The sequence below is a fragment of the Scatophagus argus genome, chromosome 15, assembly GCF_020382885.2.
Source record: "Scatophagus argus isolate fScaArg1 chromosome 15, fScaArg1.pri, whole genome shotgun sequence".
NCBI lineage: Eukaryota > Metazoa > Chordata > Actinopteri > Scatophagidae > Scatophagus > Scatophagus argus.
The window spans coordinates 20,127,209-20,148,599 of record NC_058507.1 but is presented as its reverse complement, the minus strand read 5'-3'; the positions used below and the strand labels follow the sequence as shown (position 1 = coordinate 20,148,599).

Sequence of the window (21,391 nt, the reverse complement as noted above, 5' to 3'; positions counted from 1 at the left end):
TGCAATCTCCAGCCACAGAAGCTCAGAGTTCACCTTTGTTTAACGTTAAACAAGAGCATGTGCTCGGTCAGCCAAGACTGCTGCACTGTGTTTGAAAAGGGAGAAGTTATTCTATTGTTTTTCTTCACCATTTTTGGCACATGATCGCATCATCAGAGTGCAAACTGTAGTGTCACTCTCACGGACTGTTTACAGCTTGTGATCATTCTGACTATACCTACTGTAGAAGGTAGTTCAGTAGGCTTGTGAGTATTTAACGTAAATTCAATCACATTTATGTAAAGTTTGTTTCATGCTGTGTTCCAGGAATACCCAATCAGCTGTCAGTTTATACAACAGCGATGATGGTGCTCATCATACAGTTGGTGAAGAAAATAAGACCAGACAGTGTGGTATGCTATACTTATTCTGTGGCAGTACTTCTCAGTATATAAGATAAAAGATCCAACAGGGAACATTTATTGAAGTAAAGCTTCAGATTACAGGAACTGCAGTTTCACTGGGCACCATGCACAACACTGGGAGAGAACAGGACAAACGGAGAGCAGTTGTGCAGTGTTTGAAGGAGATAGGATTATACTTAACTCAGATTTAAATGGATTACTTTTACTGTTCATTGTTTTCTCCAATTTTTATTTTTGATATCACCATTTAGTCACTACTCTGCTGACCCAATGATGTAAAGTAGTCCAGAGACAGTAGACGGCGGTATGCACCTTAAATGATGGCCGCAAACCGACGACGAAGAAGAAGAAAGAACTAGGACGAAGAAGAAGATAAATAAATAAATGAACACACAACCGTACTACAGCCATTCTAGACGTACCAGAAGTTGCGTCGTTGCTGCCAGCATGTAAACAGAAGAGGCGCTGCTGTCATGTCTTTGGACGGTTAATCGAAGGACGCTGAAATACCTTTTAAGGTGAGACACGGATAACAGCGGTAAACAGTAAAAGGCTCTAGTTACAATGCTATGAAAACAGCTTACATCTGTCTCTGTCTCTGTATATATATATATATATATATATATATATATAGAGAGAGAGAGAGAGAGAACGCATTTTATTTTTTAGAAATTGTATATGCGTGTATATCAAATCAATATGTAGTGTTACTACCTTTGCCTTCAAGCCAGCATCCATTCTTATAAGGACACTTGCACAGAGTGATCAACCGGTTATACCAAACAGGTGCTAATGATCATCAATTTCACATGTAGGTTGAAACAGTTATTAAGTGGAACAGAAACAGCTGTGGGTGAGGAACAGCCAAACTCTGTTACCAAAGTGAGGTTGTGGAAGATAGTTTCATGTCACAGGTCAGACATCATGGCAAGACTGAGCACAGCAACAAGACACAAGGTCGTTACACTGCGTCAGTGAGGTCTCTCCCAGACAAGACTTCAAAGCAGGCTGATGTTCTGTTCGAGTTCGAGTTTTGTTAATTGATGAAAATAAACTATGAACACTTCCATTTTTGAAGGCATTCTTGGCCTAACATGTTTGCACAGTACTGTGTGTGTGTATACATATATATATATATATATATATATATATATATATATATATATGCAATACCACAAGTGCAATATTAAGGACTACTTTCTGGACTACCTCATACTTGCACCCACATGCATATTTATGCTGCTATATGCTAAAACCGATTTCTTTATTTAAGTGTTTAGCTTATTTAAATGTTTATTGTATATATTGTATATATATATTGTATATTGTATATATACAATGTACATATTGGCTTTTTTACACATATACATACCTGTATTTTAAATTTTCTTAAAAATTTGAATACAGTTTTTTGTAAATACCTGTACTTTGAGATTTTAGTTTTGTTTATCCTATCTTCATTAAGTTTATCCTATTTTTTATACTTTTATACTGCACTTTTCTCCTTTCTTGGTCGGGAATACTGCGTGTGCAATGTCTATAAAAACAAGAATTTCCCTCCAGGGATAAATAAAGGAATTCTGATTCTGATTCTGATTAGTTTTATATTCTTTTTATATTCTATTTTTATTTAGCTTATATCTCTATTTTGTTCAACTTTTTACCTCGTACTTTTATATTTTTATATTCTACTTATTGCTCCCGGGACGTGAGTCCTAATTTCATATCATAAACATGTGAATGAGAGCTGGTATGACAATAAAGTTCCTTGAATCCTTGAATAATTAATTACTGGTACTGTACTAAATAGTGAAAACAGAACATTTTCAGATTTTGGAAACAAAGTCTTTGTCTTTTAGCTTGAAGTATGATGACTGGTGTAAGAACTGCCAGACTTTGCCTCAGATACTTCAGGAGTATCTCTAATTCGGCCATCAACTCAGGTAAGCCGCAAACTCATACATGCAAACATTATTTCTTTTCATGTTTTCCCTTGATCATCAAGCACTTTTGAGATTAGTTTTTTAAAGTTTTGGTTTATTACAAGTACAATTATCGGTCTAAAATCTACACAAGAAAAAGTTGCTAATTGCAAATGCGCTCAGAGTGTGTAACCAATAACTGAGTAACTCAGCAGAATATAAAACTTTTGGTTTCCACAGAACCTCATTTCTCCCTAACAAGGACATGTGGTGTATGTTTAACAGTAAGTCGTCAATTAAGTCAGAGCCAGTTTCATCTGTCTTTCCCTTTTCATTCTGTCTGCATGAAGAAAGTCATCGGAAAGGACACACACTAAAATTGTTTGGAGCAGAGCACCCGTCCTCCTGATACATCCTGAGCCCCATCAGAGCTGTCTGAAAATATTTCTTTCAGAAGTTAAAAATTTAATTCCTCTGGATAGTTTCCTCAATCCTGTCATGTCTGTAACTACAGCAGTTCAGGTGCTTAAATGATATTTACTGCAGTGACATTACTGCACACATGGAAATTTCTGAAAAAACAGTGCTTTTAGGCATTCCATGCCTTTTCTGTCTGTTAGTCACATGATACACACAGGAGTTAGTACTTGATTGCATAACCATTGTTTTTGATGACTGCAGCCATGCGTCTTGGCGTGCTCTCCGCCAGCTTCTGACATTGTTCTGCTGTCACAGCAGCCTGTTTCTGTTGCAAAAATTCTAACAAATTTTCTTTGTTTTGGGGCTTGTGGCTTCTCCATTTTGAGTTTGATGATGCTCCACAGGTTTTCAGTTGGATTTAGATCTGGTGATTGAGCAGGCCAAGGCATGGTTCGAATGTTCTGGTTCTCCATCCAGGCTTTAACTGACCTTGTCGTGTGGCAAGGGGCACTGTCTTGTTGGAAAATCCAGTCATTTGAGACGGGAAAGAGTTTATCAGCTGATGGAAGAAGACTGTTTTCAAGAGTAGCCCTGTACGTGACCTGGTTCATTCGCCCTTTTCCACCCATACTGAAAGAACCCCAGATCATCACAGATCCACCCCCATGTTTTACTGTAGGGACGAGACAGTCTGGTTTGTAGGCTTCTCCAGGCTTCCTTCTAACCAGTAAGTTGGCTGGAGTGGGCATCAGCTCAAGATTGGATTCATCACTGAAGAGAACCTTAGCAACAGTCCAATCCTTAGCGAAGAGTAGAGTTCTTCCATGCCCTGTGTGACTTCAGACCAGCTTCGAACTGTCCTTGCTGGACAAGTCACATTTCTCGACAGTGCCCACTCATTTTGAAGGTCCCTGGAGGTCTGACGATGATTCCTGACACAGGAACAGATGAGTGCATGGTCCTCTCGTGGGATAGAAAGATGTTTCCTGCCTCGACCAGCTGGCAATTTGGTAGTACCATGTTCGGCTTGCTTTTTCTTGGTGTAATGAACAGCTGTCTTGGAGATCTTCAGTTTTTTTCGGCTACCTGTCTCTCACTCATGCCAATTTCCAGCAGTGCCAAGGTGGCTGCCTTTGTGGCTTCACATAATTCTTTTGTTTTAGGCATTATGTGAAGGCTGACAACTTCTGAGTACAGCTTGAATGTAAGCAGGAAACCACTGTAGGCCTTTGCTTGTGCAATGCTGCTTATGACATGAAATGGCCTCTTATATAGCCTGAGAATACAATTAAGCTTAAGCATGTCAAATAGGACATAAGGTATTATGGAGTCAGATGCATTTTTTGTCTTGTTCATTGTATTTTTCAGGTAATATACCAGGCATTAAAATGAACAAGAAACTGAAGAAAACAAGGGTGGTCTAATCATTTTTTCCATGACTGTAGTAAAGCGTCATCAACATGCCTGTTGCACAGATGTTGCACACAATGTTACACAGATAGGCACAAGCACATTTGCTCTTTATACTGTAAAAATGACAGCTGCTTTGGTCAGATATTAATCTCTACACATATTTCCTTCTGTGGACGGTTCTCCCTTTACACCTCCAGCTTGAACCACTCACCTTCCCAAAGATTAACCACATCCTAGACTTCTTCACTTGATCATTAACCCGAGTTAAACAGATAAGAGTAGACCAAAGAGTTTGGCCATATATCAGATTTACTTCCACCACTGGTGTAGCTGGACTGTAAAAGCCAGCGGACCTTTTCTCCTGTTTTGCTTTGACTGAGCTGTTTGTGTCCATATCTCTTCCATGTTCCAGAGACAGGAACTTGTATGGGTTCACGTAAAACCAGTTTGTCAAATAGAAGAAAGTAATTTAGTTAGTGCACAAAAGTTTGTGTTCTGTGATGGAGCAGCCGAACATCTTAAATTCTCTGGGTCCTGCTGAGTTGAGGCTGTTGATCAGGCAGGAAGATCCCAGAATAAGAGCCACGACTGGATTAGCTAATGGTAAGAACTTGTGTGCAACTTGAAATTTATTGTCTTTCTCGTTCACCCTCAAATTATATAAAATAGACCAAAGTTAAATTGTGAATGCAGGCCAGTGTTTGTTTTTGTATGATGCACACTGTAATAACTATTTTAAGATTAGACAGTTGTTGCTCAAAACAATAACATTATGTAATTGAAAGTTTAACTTGGAGATTCTCACAGCCCAGTTAATCCTGCTCACCAGCTTTTTGGTATTTACACACATAGGAAGTGAAGAAAATAACATCCAAGGTTTATTTCTTTGTAGTTTGGCTTACTTGCCCAATTAATGCCAATTACCTACAGCTGAATAAATGCACCTGTAACTAATTGAGTTTGTTCTGTAGAATTAAAAGTGGGGACTCTTGCAGTTTGAAAATCATGATTTCAGTGTAAGAGTTAATCACATATCCCTCTTAAAACAGGTATTTGTTTCTATATTGAATATATCTACTCTCTTGAAGGCTTCAGTGAGGAATTGCATTTGCCATGTTTCCTCCAACTGATCATACTTCATAGATCAGATGAAGTATTTGCACTTTTGGTACTTTGTAATTTCAAGATACATCCGTTCTTTTGTTTCTGATATGATTATAGTGCATGGGTGGCACTGGGATATTGGCTATGGCAAGTCCCACCCACATATTCATTATCCAGTAAAGTTTAACTCTTGTTAAACAGCTACATATTGACAACACCTATTCCAGCAGCCCTTTTCCACACACATATGCTGGCTTGGCTTGAGTTGGTTTCACTCAGGGGTTTGCAGCTTCTGCATTTCAACAAGGTTACCCACTTGAAGGTGTGTTTTACTGATGAAGCGTTCATCTTCAGTCAGGGCCATCTGCAGCACTGTTTACTGTTGAACTGTACCAAGGTTGTTGGCGGCCATCTACTTACCAACATGGATTTTCTGGAGATGACCCATCTTGGGTACATCTTTGCACTTGCATTTAAACTGGTGATGGAAATGCAAATCAGCAGCTGTGGTTTGACACAGTGCAGCCAAAAACTTCAATGCACTGACTATAAATATACACACACTCACACACACACACACACACACACAGAGCCTTGTTTCTATCACTTTTTGGACATTGCATAGACTTACATTCATTTCCTGGAGCCTTAACCACCACCTAATCATAACAATAAACATTATTTGCCTAATCCTAACCCTTACCTATTTTTTCCTAACTCCAATCATATCCATCCCCTATCTTCATCCCCGGCTCACAGTCTACGTTCCAGTTCATCCCAAAGGTGTTTGATAAGGTTGAGGTCAGGGCTCTGTGTGGGCCAGTCAAGTTCTTCCACACCATCCAAACATGTCTTTATGGACTTTCACTTTGTGCACTGGGGCACAGTCATGCTTTTTCCTTTCCTGTTCTCGAGCTGCATGCTGCTCGATGAAGCCCTTTTCTTTCTGTTAAAATATTTATTACAGCAAGAGACCGACATTTGTAAAGAGCTCAATGGGCACATCCACGTTCTGTTGATTGCAAATGAAGAAACTGAAAGATTTGCTTATCTTCTGAGCAATAACAAAGCATTTAAAGAGATGGTAAATTAACATGTATGGGAGCAAATGTTCTCTGTTTAGTTTCGCTTATAGCATGCATAAAATGTCTGTGTTTGTATCTTTGTGTCAGGTTACCAGCAGGCTAATGTCGTCATCCTGCCCAATGACCTGGCCAATGACTTTGAAGCGTTCTGTCGCAAAAATGCCGCCCCCTTGCCACTCCTTTATCGTAGTAAATCTGGAGAGACTTCCTGTCTGCCTCTTGCAAAACATGCTGACATAAGGTAGAACACACTCACCACGCGCTGAGCGGGGATCCCACATATATTTGATTATTATTAATTAAGTATTTGTCATGCGGTTTTCAACAAGACATCCAGAAATGCTACTCAGAGACTACTTTAATTTGTTCAAGAAACGTTAAGGCTAATCTAGTTTTCTTCATCCCTTGTGATGAATGATTCACCTCTGTGTCAGCGGACTTCAAAGGTTTATGACTGTATGACTTTAACTCTCATTTACTTACCATAATTTCAGAGCTGAGTTGAACTTTCTCACAGTGTCTTGAGCAGCAGTAACCTTACTCTGAACATGTATGGGATAGAGATAATCCAGTTAAAAGGAAGAAATGTCCTCACACCAATTAACATGCTGTTTTATGCACACAACAGTGTAGAGGTATTATTTTAAGACCTTTAACTTTTTTTACTTCTAATTTTACAGACCTCTACATGGCACATGATGTGTGTCTTTCTTTGTCTTCAGGACAGATATTTCTCAGTACTGTGTGTACGAAGAAGGTCGGCTGGTGAAGAGGGTCTCCAGCCTGCAGAGTTACAGCACTCAGCCAAGGTAGCTTGACGTAGACGGAAGTGTGATTTGCATATCTGCAGTCTAATTTTGGTTTGCTCAGACATAGCTCTAACATGGACACACAACTATCGTACAGCTTCCATGATTTCCCCCAAACAGCAAATATGTTGTCTGTTTATCTCTGCTGTTGTAATTTCCACATAAACTGCTGGGTTAAAAATCAGTTTGTTTTGGATCAATATGAAGTTTAGATGATAACTGAGTGTCACCCAAAAGAGCATCGGATGGGATCTCACAGTATACAGCATGTATGCACAATACGTGGGGCTAAAGGCCGGGTATCAAACGGAAATATTATAGAAAAACATATATCTCAAAGCAGTGCATCATAACAGTAAAACAGACACTCAGGTGTTGATGCTTTTTGCTTATTTAATGTGTGTGATTCAGTTACCACATAGCAAATCTGTGCTGTATTCTGGCACCGAATACTGCACACACTGCACAGACAGGGGCATTGTAGTTAGTCATGCTTTAAAAGCTCATAGCGTTAGCTCTTTTAACATTTTAAGCCTCACTTATATGATGTGCATCCACTAAACACCATCTTCATTTGTAAACAGTTAAGCATGTACTACTTGTGAGGTTAACGAATCACTGATTGGTAACGGACAGCCCGTCATGGTCAGACAACATCTGAACTTGATTTTGTGATTGTGCCAGCCTCAATTCTCCTGTTTTATTGTGCTCCCAGGATTTCATCAGGGCTGCAGGCTGTGCATCATGGCCCATGGTCAGACATGGTGTGTTTCTATCTGGGCTGCAGCTTTGGCTTTGAGGGCAGACTGAAGAACGCCAGAGTGCCAGTCAGGAACGTTGAGCAGGGCACCAATGTCAGCATGTACAGGGTATGGTACACACATCCTAAATCAAGATCTGTATGTGGAGCAGTTCATTGTGACGGCTTTGTTTCATCACCATAGATTAAATGAACTGAACACGTTATTGGACACCTCATGGACACCTTCAATATTCTGTGAGTTACATTTGGTAGAGACTGAGTTAACTTTGAAAGAGAACGTAGTGCAGACTTGGTGACACTATGCACATCCAGAGGGACTTGATTTCTGCTTACTCACCTTTGAATTGTGTGTGTTGATCACCAAGAGAACTTCAGTGCATCACACCAGTGTGGGTTTTTCAAATTAAGCAAAAAAGAGGAAATTTTACTGTCTGCATTTTTTTTAAGAAGCTGAGGTCTACATTAGAGCTGTAACTAGATATTATTCTCATTATTGGATAATGTATGAATTATTTCCTCAGTAATTATTGTATTTAGTGCTAAATGCATTTGAAAAGGGTGAAAAATACCCATCACAATTTCTTAAGACCTGAGGTGAATTTTTTTTTGTTGATTACATTGATATAAAATTCAATTTAATTTATTTGTATAGCACCAAATCACATCAAAAGTTGTCACATGATACTTTCCAATTAGAGCAGGAAAGTGTTAAATTTTTTAATTTGACTTTTGGAGAGACCCAACAAAACAATGCAAAAGTTTTTGAGAAGCTAAATTGTGTGTGTGTGTGTGTGTGTGTGTGTGTGTGTATGTGTGTATATAGACTTCAGTTCCCTGTGTTCCTGTCGGAGTGTTCAGCTGCCCTCTAGTGGTCACTATGCGTCCTATCCCAGCTGGCATGTTGGATTCAGCAGTGAAGGTTACTCACCTCAACCCGCTAGCACATGGAGCTCCTGTACACATAGGAGATCCAGGTACACACTCACAGACACACATGCTTTGCACACAAGACTAACCTTAATGTACTGTTACATATTATGTGTGTGTGTAGCTCTCCTAGGCATACAGGACCTGTCCACACCAGACTATGGGGAGCAAGTAGAGCTGCAGCCCGGTGATGTCCCAGTGTTCTGGGCCTGTGGAGTGACTGCTATCGAAGCAATACTCGGCAGCAGTGAGCGTTATGATTGGCTAATCCAGTGGTCTATGCCTGCAGAGTTTGTAAGACGTGATCAGTCATTCATGCTTTATGTTCTGTCTCCTTCCAGAGCCTCCCTTGGCATTCAGTCACTCACCAGGCTGTATGTTTCTGACGGACATCCCAGACTCCGCTCCGTCTTCCCCCACACCACCACCCTCTGACAGTGTAAACCCTCCCACCACCGATCCCGATGTTGAACTGATCCCCCTGTGCTTTCTGGTATCCCACAATCCCTTGTGGTACAGTTTGGCATCTCAGAGGGCTGTGGCAAAAATCCGACAGCTGGAGAGGGTTATTGGAGAGGATCCAGGTAAACGGCTGCAGAGAGTGATGTTATGTGGGTTGTTCAGTGAAATAACAGGTGCTTGAGCTTTATTTGATTGGGCAATCTGCATTTCTTTGTGGTCAAGCTAATGGCGAGGCTCTATCAGTGTTGGTCAGTACACCACTTTGGTTCAGAGCGGAATATCTCAACAGGTTTTAGATGAATTATTATTACGTTTTGTACAGACATTCTGTTGGTTTTACTTTTGTGATTTGAAGTGTTCGAATATTTTTGACAACTGATGGTCAGATTGAAATTTGGTTTGGACAATCATGTTGCCCTTGCAGTGAATTGTAATTCTGTAATTTGCTCATTTGGTGACTGTTCATCTAGTGCTATTTTCAAGTCAAATCTTAAATTTGTCAACAATCAGATGCTTTTCTGTCACTTTGTCTAATGGTTTTCCAGAGGTACTAGTCGCTCGCCAAACTAACTAACCAAATGAAATGCGAGCTAAAACCAGTCCGATGGTAATAATCGTGCTGTGTTTGTGACAATAACGCTAAGCCAGAACTTTATGCATATGAAATGGCTAAGCAGAAAGGATGTTTGTAAGCTTCAGCAGAATCTAGTAATTTAGAACCCAGAAAAACACATTTAATGTTTGAAGAATAACAGAAGTGAACTAATTCAGTTGGATGGTGTCCAGCTAGAGAAAAGCTTCTCACTCTAAAAGCCTTTCTGAGAGCCTGTGTGGTTACTATCAGGAACAAAACCAGTACCAGGTCAGTCAGTACCAGGTTGACTGGAGGTTCACTTGAGTTTGTCACTTTCTTCTCACCAGGTCAACGAGGGATTAAAGCTTTGTTTGTTCAGGATGAACTTCTGCGCTCCTGTCTGGCACTCTCCCACGCATCCTCTGTTGCCATAACAACTGGTTTGCCCACACACTATATGCACAGGTGCGTACACACTATGAATGCAGGACATGGATTTTTTTTTTTAAGTCAACACAATAACTGATGAACTTCAAGCTACTGATAAGATAAATGATAATTTCACATTTTTGTATCTTAAAAAGAAGTAGTTTATGGACACCTGAGGGTAAGAAAAGCTAAGACGTAGTGACGGATGCTTTAATGTTCTGTAGCTCTGACTGAACCAAATCTAACTGACATTAATATTACAAGAAAAAGAAAGAACACTTGTGACTCTACAAATGTTTATTTTATTTTTTATTATTTAAAATACATAAAAATAAACTTCACAAACATACTTTGGCCCCTCTTTGCCATAATCTGTCAAATCAGACATGTCAATGACATGACATCTCAATACAAAAATTAAGGCTTTTATACAACTGAAACCTTATGACAAAAGGCATATAGTATTCAGTTTGGCTTTGTATTATGGGCTCTGGATATCATCTATAATTTCATCATTAGAATAACATAACATAACTTCCCATCATCAGACCGTTGAATTGTCAGGCCTTTATATATCAGGCATCCCTAAAACACTGTAGAAATACACGTGACACACAGATATGTACATACTGTCCTACAGTGGTTCTCGCACTTATCTTAATGTTTCCGAAACATGTCTTCAGCTCAACTTAGACTACTAAGACATTTTGTTGTGTATGAAATTATTCAGTATTTGATTTGTTTGGTGCCATGCTACTTGCCCTTGGAGGCTTAAGCTAACATGCAAAATGGTTTGTTACACAGAATCATTTTCCAAACAATGCCCAAGTCATCCTTGGAAGTAGCTGTGAGTCTGACTTGCTCAACCAGAGATGGCAACGTGCAGCTTCAGCTGTTTTTGTCAACTGAAACGTTTAGCAGTGGCACACATAACTTTAGAGTTTAGTCCCACGATGCTCCAGAATATTGACTGTTGCTGATGTTTCTCCTTTAGTCCTCCAGATGAGACTGATGGCCCACCTGGAGCCATTGCCATGGCAACCATGCTGCTGTCGCTAGGGAAACAGGTGACCTGGGTGACAGACAGGAGAGCCCTGGACATGAATCGGGCCATCATTGATGAAGCTGTGAGGACAGGTGGGAAAGAGTTTGAAATCAAGTCGCTGAGACCTGACAGTAAATGTAGCTTAATCCGCCACCAGGAAAGTCATTATTCTATCTAGACCGTGTCTCAAAATATAAACTGTTGCTAATATTTAAAGAGTGAGCATCTACTTTGTATAATTTCACTCTCAGGTGTGCTGAAAACTGCAATCCCATTGGTCACCTTTGAAGACAATGGCCCAGACTCTGCACTACATTTTTTGTGTCACCATGGAGACCCCAGCAAGCCCAGGTCAGCTGAGCCATCATATATGTTAGCAGCGGGGATGAGGAGTCCATAAAGGACCATATTTTGCCATTTTATATAGAATCTCTTTTACGTCACAATTTTACTAGAATGAATCTGTTTTGATTGTCTGCTGTAGTGTTTTATGTGTTTTAGTGTTGTTTGGTGTTAAAACTCATTATGTATGTAGCGCAGTGAGTCTGTTCACCTGTATGTAAGAAATGTGCCAGTCAGTAAACACGCGATCTGCAAATTTTTCATAGACTGTCGAGTCGTGTAGTCTCTCACCTTCAGGCGTGTCAAAGTAAATGTGCTTGTGATACCAGATACGACCACCTTGTGGCGATAGAGCGCAGTGGACGTGCTGCAGATGGAAATTACTACAACATGAGAGGAATAAACCTCAAACATCTGGTGGATCCTATTGACGACTTGTTTATTGCTGCCAAGGATATACCAGGAATTATTACTACAGGTAGGTAACACTTGACATGTTTTGTTGGGGGATTTAGATGGTAAGTAATAACGGATCCACCATGTTAAGAATTTCTATGGCCTCAAACTAAAGGGAAGGGATGGGACTCTTACATGCATGTCCATGTACAGATGGGAGAAATAAATCTAATGAGGGGAGTACTGATGTACATGTGAAAAAAAAAAAGTTGTATAAAGCCTGTTGAGGATACAGAGGGAGCTGTGTGTTCTCTGACATTATGAGTCCATTGAAAGTCTAGAATATTGGTTTCATACAAACTGCAGTATTGACACTTGACTGTCTCATGCCATGTACGGTTGCTATTAAAGATACTAAAAGTTTATGTCAAGTTTTGTCTTTTGTCTTTTCTTCTCTCTGTCTCTGTAGGAGTTGGTGATGGAGGTAATGAGTTGGGGATGGGTAAACTGAAGGAAAAGGTGAAAGCCTTGATGCCCAGTGGGAGTCTCATAGCATGTGATGTTCCTGCTGACTACGCCATCACTGCTGGTATGGACTAAGGATCATCATACCAGCTGTTTACAGTAAACTGTAAGGTGTTGTGCATATGGATATTTACTAAATGCACTGTGAAATTCAAGTACTCAGTAACGTACACATGTCTACCCACAGAGTACATAAACATTTTATCAAAGAAACACACTGAAGCACAGAGAATGCACTTGTCAAGAGCCAGGTCCGAATCACTCCACAGTAGGCTGACTATGTCATCTGTACATGCTAATCTTTTTAATGTCGGCCATTTTATCTGTACAAACAGGAAAGTGAAAATGCAAAGCGAAAAATAGGAACTCACTTTCAAACAATAACATTCAGCTTTTTGTTTCAGTGATGCATTCCTGGATAAACAAAACATAGATGCAATAGCAACATGTCCATTCAGGGATAAGATGAGGCATTTTCTTTTGCCTTGTTAAAGCCAATACATTTCCTGCTTTTTATAACAGTTATTCTTAAAAACAAAATACAGGTTTTGTTTTGGGATCGACTGTTTTTTGACTGATTATTAATATGAAATAAAAAGAAAAACCGTAAAACAGATTCTCATACGGATTTGCCAATGTCTGCTTTATCTGAACTCATCCACTCCCCCATCACTGTCTTACCCTTCTGCAGGGGTGTCTAACTGGGGAGGATACGCTGTGGCCTGTGGGCTCTACCTGCTCCACACCTGCCCCTCCCACCAGCGATACCTAAAGAAAGGGCTGGGACTGGAACACACAACCTCCCAGCTCCAGGACTGGACTGCTAACCTGCCATCTGTGGACAAGGTGGCACACGCTCACATCATTGATGTTCTTTATTTGCACTTTACATTACAGTTCAACTAGTATCTGGCTACATAATCATCCTGTCATTTACTTTTGTTCTCTGTTTGTTCTCTGTCTGAGATCGGATTATTAAGAAGAATAGAGTTTTGCTATAGCAGACCAATCCACACCAATGTGCCAGGTCCACACAAATGAACATAAAGGTTTTCAAATTCAGTTTATCCAATTTCAGATGATATAACAGCATCTTACAAAATCAGTAAAGGAAATTAATTTCACTTAGTTATATAATCAGATTTCCTTAACAAAATTCAGGTTGTATGTTACAGATACAGAGCAGGACTGACACACAAAGACAGACAACCACACACTCTCACACTCACACCTAGGGGCAATTTAGAGTAGCCAATTAACCTAATGTGCATGTTTTTGGTATTGTGGGAGGAAGCCGGAGTACCCGGAGAAAACCCACGCAGGCACAGGGAGAACATGCAAACTCCACATAGAAGGGCCCAGACCGGGATTCGAACCTGGAACCCTCTTGCTATGAGGCGACAGTGCTAACCACTGCACCACCATTTTGAAGTTTTGAAATAAAATGAAGTCACTTGTATTAGATTAAAATGTTTACTGACAAACCCACAGAAAATTATCACCTGACTCTGGAGTTCCTCTCTGGAGTTCCTCTCCAGAGTCAGGGCATTCTAGCCCTTTTTACTGCATTGTTCTGGTTTTCTGAAGACGTGCACTAACAGCTTTCCTTTGACGTCACTTATGGAACCAGATGTGACACTCTCTTCTCTCTTGTCCTCCAGGAGGAGTCTATCCTTTCCACTCTGATGAGTTTTGGGATAAGAAGTGGGAAGACGGGTCACCTGGCCATGGAAGTGGATGGCTTAACCTTTCATCCCACACACTCTGACATCATCACCAGACTGCTACAGGTCACACTGGGCTCCATCACTCCACTCCAAACCCATGATGAGCAGTGTTTTTAAAGAGGATGAAGTGAATTATCAATCTGAGAAATAACCTGAGGCCAAATGGCTGTAAATGCTTGTTAAGCTCAGAGCCCGAGGATGTAGTACCAATTAGACAAGCAAGTTCTTCTCTGTTCAGAGTGGCAACAGTCAGTAAAAAAGAAAAGAGTCCATGAGAGGAGAGGCGTGTGTGTGTGTGCGTGCAAATAAATCTGTTTTGAGGCCTTAAACAATGGAAATGTTTTAAACTGCATTTTATGGTAGAAATGATTCCTTGTCTGTTGCTGACTATCTATGTCATGTGATACTATAATAAATATGTGCTCTAAATGTATGTATGGCATGCCATATGTATGCATATGTATTTTATATAAAACAATTTCTGAATTATTTTTGATTAATTTAGTTAAATAAAATAAAATTTAATTTAATTTATGATAGTTTGGTAATTTAGCAGCACGTTCCAGCAGTTTGTGCAAATCAGGTAAGATGATAGCTGCTTGTGAGAAGGTGAGCACCCTCCTTCTCACGGTCTCCCACGAGGGACGCGTTTTGATAACGTGGCCTGCGAGGCAGCGTCGGACAATTAAAATTAAAAAGACTTTTCGGACTTTGTGGCGCATGTATACGCGGATGCGTGTGCGCACACACATACACACACTCGCATGCACACGGAGAAATGGACTCTGTCGTCAGTTTATATATGTTTTAAATGCTTGGTGACATGTTTGGCGTGGCGTACGCCATGGACGCTTCGGCGCTGAAAGTTCAGCCCGCTGCGTCGCTCACTCACCACAACCACAACTCACCCATGTCAGTTTTCTCCCCGGTTTAGCATCCAGGCGTGTGGTGAGGTACCCACTACTCGTCCACCTCTTCATTTCAGTTTGTAAAGACTCTGGTTTATCATACACTCATAGTCACCTGCACTCCCGGTCCAGCTCCACTGCTCCTCTGCGGAAGCGCGCGCCGCTGCAGGGGCGGACTTTATTGGGCACAGGGCAAGGGGGCACGTCCCATTGCACTCAGGGGGGTTTCTATTTTTTTTGGTGGTGGCTATGTGGTGTTTGTGTATAATTATTGTATGGTGTATTTGGTGTGTGGATAAATTGAATAATGCATTATTTATTTATTTTTGTATTTATTTATTATGATTAGTGTATTGAATGGACCATTATGTTTGTTGGTAGTCCCCTCCATAATGGTTTGGACCGTTTGGGCTCAACAAGCAGCCCTATTTAAAGGAGCCTCATTTTGCACTTGTGGTTCCTTGGGAGAACTATCATGTGCTTCTATGAGTGTTTGCTATTGCTGTTTTTGATTCCTGCATTTTGTCTGGCTGTAAAAACCTTGTGTTCCAGGAGAATAAAAGGGCTTTTCCTGGCACCTGACGCTTTGCTGCCTCCTACTTTCAACCTCTTCTGCCTGAATCCGATCTTGCTGAGATCCCGGTATTCGGGGAGACCACTCTGGTCCCTCACACTGCTATTTAGTTGCATTTCTGCTATGCTGAATTAATACTTTTGATCATTCAAGTAAAATTCTTTATTAGAATGATCAGAAATGTGCTGTGTAGTGCTGATATAAAACACATGATGATTCATGTTGATGTTGAATGTATGTATTCCACTGGAGCCTGTGATGTCCAGTAGAGGACAGGATATTAGAAACACCACTGTCTTATTTGTGACCAGCAGCAACAACACAACCAATAGTGCTGACAATTGGCAGACAATTGTAATGAGTTTTCACTACCTGAGAGGGCGCAACACCAGCATTTTATCCACCCTATCCACTCTATCAATAGAAAAAGCATGAATACATGTTTTCTACAACAACAGTATAAGCAATCAGAAATCATTCTCTCCCTGGGGATCCGCACACACAGTACACATCCAAACATTCATCTCAATAAGTAATTGTGACAAAAACAATAAACGATCAGCTGGAAGGGACAAAAGTTTATTGTGACCCTACATTCTTCACTGTCTTGATCTTTTTTAACGTGATGGAAAACAAAGGATGATGCCTTTTTTCATCTGTGCATTGGTGAAAGATATTTTCTTCCAACTATAAAAACACTGACTCCTCACAATTATACAACCTTCAAACCGGGTGCAGCTTCTTTCAGGTAGTACGATTTGCCCGCTGAATGCTGTACGTGCATGAATGTCAGGTCAGGTGGAGCTTATCTAAATGGGCCACTTTCACGTAAACTGACTCGATGCTTACATTATCTGCACTTTCAGTGTTGGTTCATTAGCAGTGAACCAGTACAAGCTATTAGGAAAACTGAAAGACAGTCTGAAAGGAGAAATATGGCTGAGATCCACACTCCTTGGATGTCCAGATGATTTTCAGTAGCATCAGTGGGTGGAAATGCACAAACTGAATCATACATATGAAGCAAGACAGAACTTGCAGCTTTTTTTTGCAGGGGACATGAATGCTTGTGGCTTCCTGTTTTCTTGTAAATCAGCAGGTTCCTTGAAACTCAGATGCTATCTATGGGGTCGTCTCACTTTTGAACATTTGATGAACATTTTCATTGGCTGCTTTCTAAAGGGCTGGGCTCTGAACCATATGTGTATATGTGACCTTATAAATATACTTTTCTTGCAGCTGAACAACAAATACTGACCCATAAGCTGGTCTGCTCTTGTCTTATCTGTTTCAACATCCAATATTCAGCATCAAACCCACTTTTAATCTCAGAGAAACATCAGGGGAAGGTGCTTATCGCTGTGTTAACAGGGACATTGAGATGAGGAGGATCCATGAGACTTGTAATATTACTGTCTGTGAATTTGTGTCACCATCTAATGTGGAATAGCTCTGGTTTTGTTATGTTGATCAGATTACTGGGCTTATGTACAGACAATGATTTGCTGTGTTTGAGTTCATGCTGCATCGTGACAGGACAAATAGTTAGTGATCAGTGGTGTGCAGGATGATGTCTGTGAAGCTGAGAGCTCAAACTCTGACATGATCTTTAACCTTAGTGTGTTTTCTGGATTTCATTGCTGCCCAGCCCTGACCTCACAGCCTGCGAATGTTACTGCTGATGAGGATCAGTGAATAGGGGTCACACTGTAAATCAGCCATCATCTGTTTAGTACCTGTGATGACGGCTTGATGTTTCACTGTATTACCACATAGAATATTTCCATTCTGTCATATTTTGTATGTGCAGGGCCTTGTAGGGTTAAATTGTCCCACTGAAAAGACAACAATGACTTTTTAACTTTTCATTAACTCCAGTTTTTAGGGATCACCATGGAAAATCCACTGGATCATGAATCAACTGATGAGATTAAGAAAGCTCTGGAAAACAATGATCAAGCCTTAGCTGTTTCTAAGATCAAGGAGTATTTGGAAAAGAAGACAAACACTCCACTACATATTGGTGTCACAGGAGAGTCCGGCTCTGGTAAATCCACCTTTGTTAATGCCTTCAGAGGCATAGATGATATGGATGAGCTAGCTGCCCCTACTGGTTGTGTAGAAACCACCACAGTGGTCACACCATACCCCCATCCAAACTATCCCAATGTTACACTGTGGGATCTTCCTGGTATTGGTACCACCAAGTTTCCAGCTCAGAAGTACATGCAACATGTTGGATTTGAAAAGTTTGACTTCTTCATCATCATCTCGGCCACTCGCTTTCGAGAAAATGATGTGAAGCTCGCTAAGGAGATTCAGAAGATGGGGAAAAAGTTCTACTTTGTTCGCTCAAAGATCGACAACGATTTACAAAATGCACGAAGAATTCAGAGGCAGTTTGATGCAGAAAAGACTCTTACGCTAATGAGGGACAACTGCATTCGAGGTACGTGACTTTCCCATACTGTGGTAGGTGTACTGTGAGTATCCTACAACATGCTGGATGATATTTCTTTTGTTTTTTTGCTGCTGCTGCTGTTTTTCAATCAAAAGATGACTTTGCTGTTGCAACACAAGAGGAGCACTAACTCAACAAGGCCATCTTCCATTTTCAGTGTGAATAAAGAGAAATACAAACTCCATTATCACCATTAAATAAACAAAAACAAATATTCCTTAAGTCAGCACTAATAAAACTGGCAACCTGAGAGGATGATCCTTCTCTGATATGCTATCAAACATAATCATGAAAAAAGTCTTGACATTTTAAAAACATAATTAAAAATGTAATCAAGTCATCCTTGACAATGTAACATCAACTGTAATCTGAGCTGATTGTAGTTACTTTTCTATAGTCGGATGACGTAACCCCGAATGCATGTAACACGTTTCCCAACCTTGGTCAGGATAAACTACAGGACGTTTGAGGTACTTTGACTTATTGTCAAAATATTGTTAAATTGTACTTTAATAACAAAAGTAGACTTGTACAGTGACAATATAAACACCACTGTGACTGCCTCATTGTGACTCTGTGTCAAGGATATTATGGTATTTACATTATTGTTCTGTCAGCAGTTATTAATCTATGCTTTCATTCAGGTCTTTTAACACACACCAGTGTCTCTGAACAGTTTGAAATTATGAATAACAATGAAAGTAAATTACACACAAAAAATGAATTTTATTTCTTTATTTCTTTTTTGTTTGCAGAATATGCTTGTTCTTATTCTTAAGGAGTATTCGCTAATCTTGTATTTTTTATAAATACTTCTTTTTTTTTAAATGCAATTGAATGTTGCACTGGCTTTGCCACTCTGTTTCCAGAGATTTCAGTATCAGTTTATTTATTCCCATCATGAGGCCAACATGTGTCTTCTCTTACAGATCTGTAGAGATATTTTAAGAGGTAAACGTTTTTTCAACTCAACAGACTGTAAAACTGTTCAGTCAGAGTTGGATTCTAAGTTCTTAGTCGACAGAGCACTGAATGTAACAAGAAAGAGAAAATGCAGTCACTTGTTCATCATGCCTGACATTTGACTTAATGATGTGTTTTCTTCTTTATGACAAACAGAGTATGTCATGGAGCACAATACAATTTTCAGGCAAAACACTCTGATAAGAAAGTCAAATCATAAATAATTTGACTAACATTCTCTTAGTACGTCATGTAGTCACAGGTAGTTTGAAATATTTAAAAAAAAGTGACAACCATTTGAGACTGTTGACCACAAGATGATTTTTTTTTGTCAAAAATGGCTGATTATCAAACTCACCCATCTGGTAAGAAGACACATTTCTAAGTTAAGAGCCACTATGTGAAACAACTTTTTAAAAAATGTAATTTTTTGTATGTGTGTATATGTTAACATCACATGACTTTTGTGACACAGGTCTTGAACAAGAAGGTGTGACGTCTCCTCAAGTCTTCCTGGTGTCCAGGTTTGACCTCCAGCTGTATGACTTTCATCAGTAAGAAGAAAAAGGCTTTCCAGGACAAAATCAAATACTTTGCTCTTATATCAGCAGCTGGTGCAGCTGTCCCACTCCCTGGGCTTTCTGTTGCTGTTGATCTAAGTGTGCTGGTTGGTGCTGTCAAACAATACAAAGTTGGCTTTGGTCTCGATTGCACATCACTGCAGAGGCTTGCTGATACTTCAGGTGTGCCATTGGATGATCTGACTGCCACCATCACATCACCTCTGGCTTTACAGAACATAACTCCTGAACTTATCTTAAAGCTGCTTCAGCCTTCCACTGCTGCATTAATGGCAGCAGCGGAAGGCTTAAGTTTTATTCCAATATTTGGAGCCATAGTAGCAGTACCCATCTCTTACAAGGTAACTGCAAAAGCTCTTGAAACCTTCCTCAACATGCTTGCTGAGGATGCCCAGAGGGTGTTTAGAAAGGCCCTGAAAGGTCTGAACACCTCGGTGTGATGGTGCACAGTGAGCACCAGTGGCATTTGATGGCACATTTAAAACTGCAGCACACAAACACCAGAATTGTAGTTTTGTATTCCAGCTGTGCATTTTAGCAAATATGTTACAGACATTTTAATCCTTGTAATACATAAAGGAATATCATCTTATTGTTTTGTAAAATAGTTTGTAATGAAAGGAGCTTTTGAATTTTCCAAAATATAGCTTGTTAATCAAACTGCAGTACTTTGTACAAATCAGCTGTTGATGGATTCTATAGAAATATTTCTATAATCTCTTTCTTATCTCTCTTTTCAACAATTTTTAAAATATTTTTACAAATCATACTTTTTATTCTGCCTGTACATCAGTGTTTCACTGTTTTTCATTCCATCCAGTGACCTCTGTGCAGGTTTTACTCATTTAACTGCATATTTTAAGAAAAGCATTTTATGGCTAAATTAAAGAAAAACTGATGTTCAATCATTTTTTTGTAAGACTACTGTTAAAACACCAAGTGCTTACTGAGTCAAGTGCAGTGGGCTGGCTCTGATGTGAGCAGTGGAGAAAGGAACTCCACTATAATGATCTTTACCAGGACTGTTACTATGACAACAATGTCTTATCCCTTGTCCCTTACAAATCAGGGGCTGTTGTGCAAATCCTTTGGCCTATCAAACTTAATCAACCAATCTATACATAATAAGAATATATTCAAAACACGAAGCTGTGAAAGCCTCAGCTGGTATCCCTTCTGTAATTCTGAATTATTATCCAGAATTATCCATATTATCTGGATTATAATTCTGACCACAACTGCACTGTCCATTTTAAGTTGTATTTTTTGTCTTGTATTGTTGCTAATATTGTGTCTGTTTTTAAAGTTATTGATGTAAGGTGACATGAGTGTCTAGGAAGATGCTTATAAATGAAATTATTATTATTATTAATAAACATACTGACTCCTAACATTTATACAGCCTTCAAAGTGGGTGCAACTGTTGTCAAGCACTATGAATTTTATGTAACACATATGTTTATTTCAAAGTACTGTCTATTTCAGGTTAAACTCAGCACTTTGAGCATCTTTCTTTAGGCATGCAGGTTGATGCCCAGTGCATGGATGAACAGAAAA

At 39.7% G+C, this 21,391-nt stretch overlaps 2 protein-coding genes and 1 pseudogene across 4 annotated transcripts in view; 2 read left to right on the top strand and 1 right to left on the bottom strand.

Annotated features, from left to right (window-relative positions):
• The window catches only part of apoba (apolipoprotein Ba), a 29,060-nt gene extending 27,905 nt beyond the window's left edge, over nt 1-1,155 (bottom strand). The window contains exons 1-2 of the mRNA XM_046412595.1: nt 1,119-1,155; nt 827-914 (exon numbers count right to left, since the gene is read on the bottom strand). The gene's annotated coding sequence lies outside the window, so the exon portion shown is untranslated. The remainder of the gene's footprint in view (nt 1-826; nt 915-1,118) is intronic.
• On the top strand, nt 756-14,776 carry dglucy (D-glutamate cyclase). Of its 3 annotated transcripts, XM_046412601.1 has the most exons (15): nt 756-922; nt 2,264-2,347; nt 6,436-6,589; nt 7,071-7,157; nt 7,873-8,026; nt 8,744-8,894; nt 8,972-9,094; nt 9,189-9,431; nt 10,231-10,348; nt 11,307-11,449; nt 11,609-11,708; nt 12,029-12,177; nt 12,565-12,684; nt 13,312-13,466; nt 14,282-14,776. In XM_046412601.1, the coding sequence occupies exons 2-15, from the start codon at nt 2,272-2,274 to the stop codon at nt 14,462-14,464; spliced, it is 1,956 nt and encodes a 651-aa protein (XP_046268557.1). In that variant the 5' UTR covers nt 756-922; nt 2,264-2,271; the 3' UTR covers nt 14,465-14,776. The 3 variants fall into 3 exon arrangements, with proteins under 3 accessions (XP_046268557.1, XP_046268556.1, XP_046268558.1); XM_046412600.1 differs by lacking the exons at nt 756-922; nt 2,264-2,347 and adding an exon at nt 4,309-4,762; XM_046412602.1 differs by lacking the exons at nt 756-922; nt 2,264-2,347 and having other exon boundaries at nt 6,453-6,589; nt 7,029-7,157.
• A 2,779-nt stretch (nt 14,777-17,555) lies between these two features.
• On the top strand, nt 17,556-20,499 carry LOC124071745 (annotated as a pseudogene).
• Nucleotides 20,500-21,391: the final 892 nt, after the last annotated feature.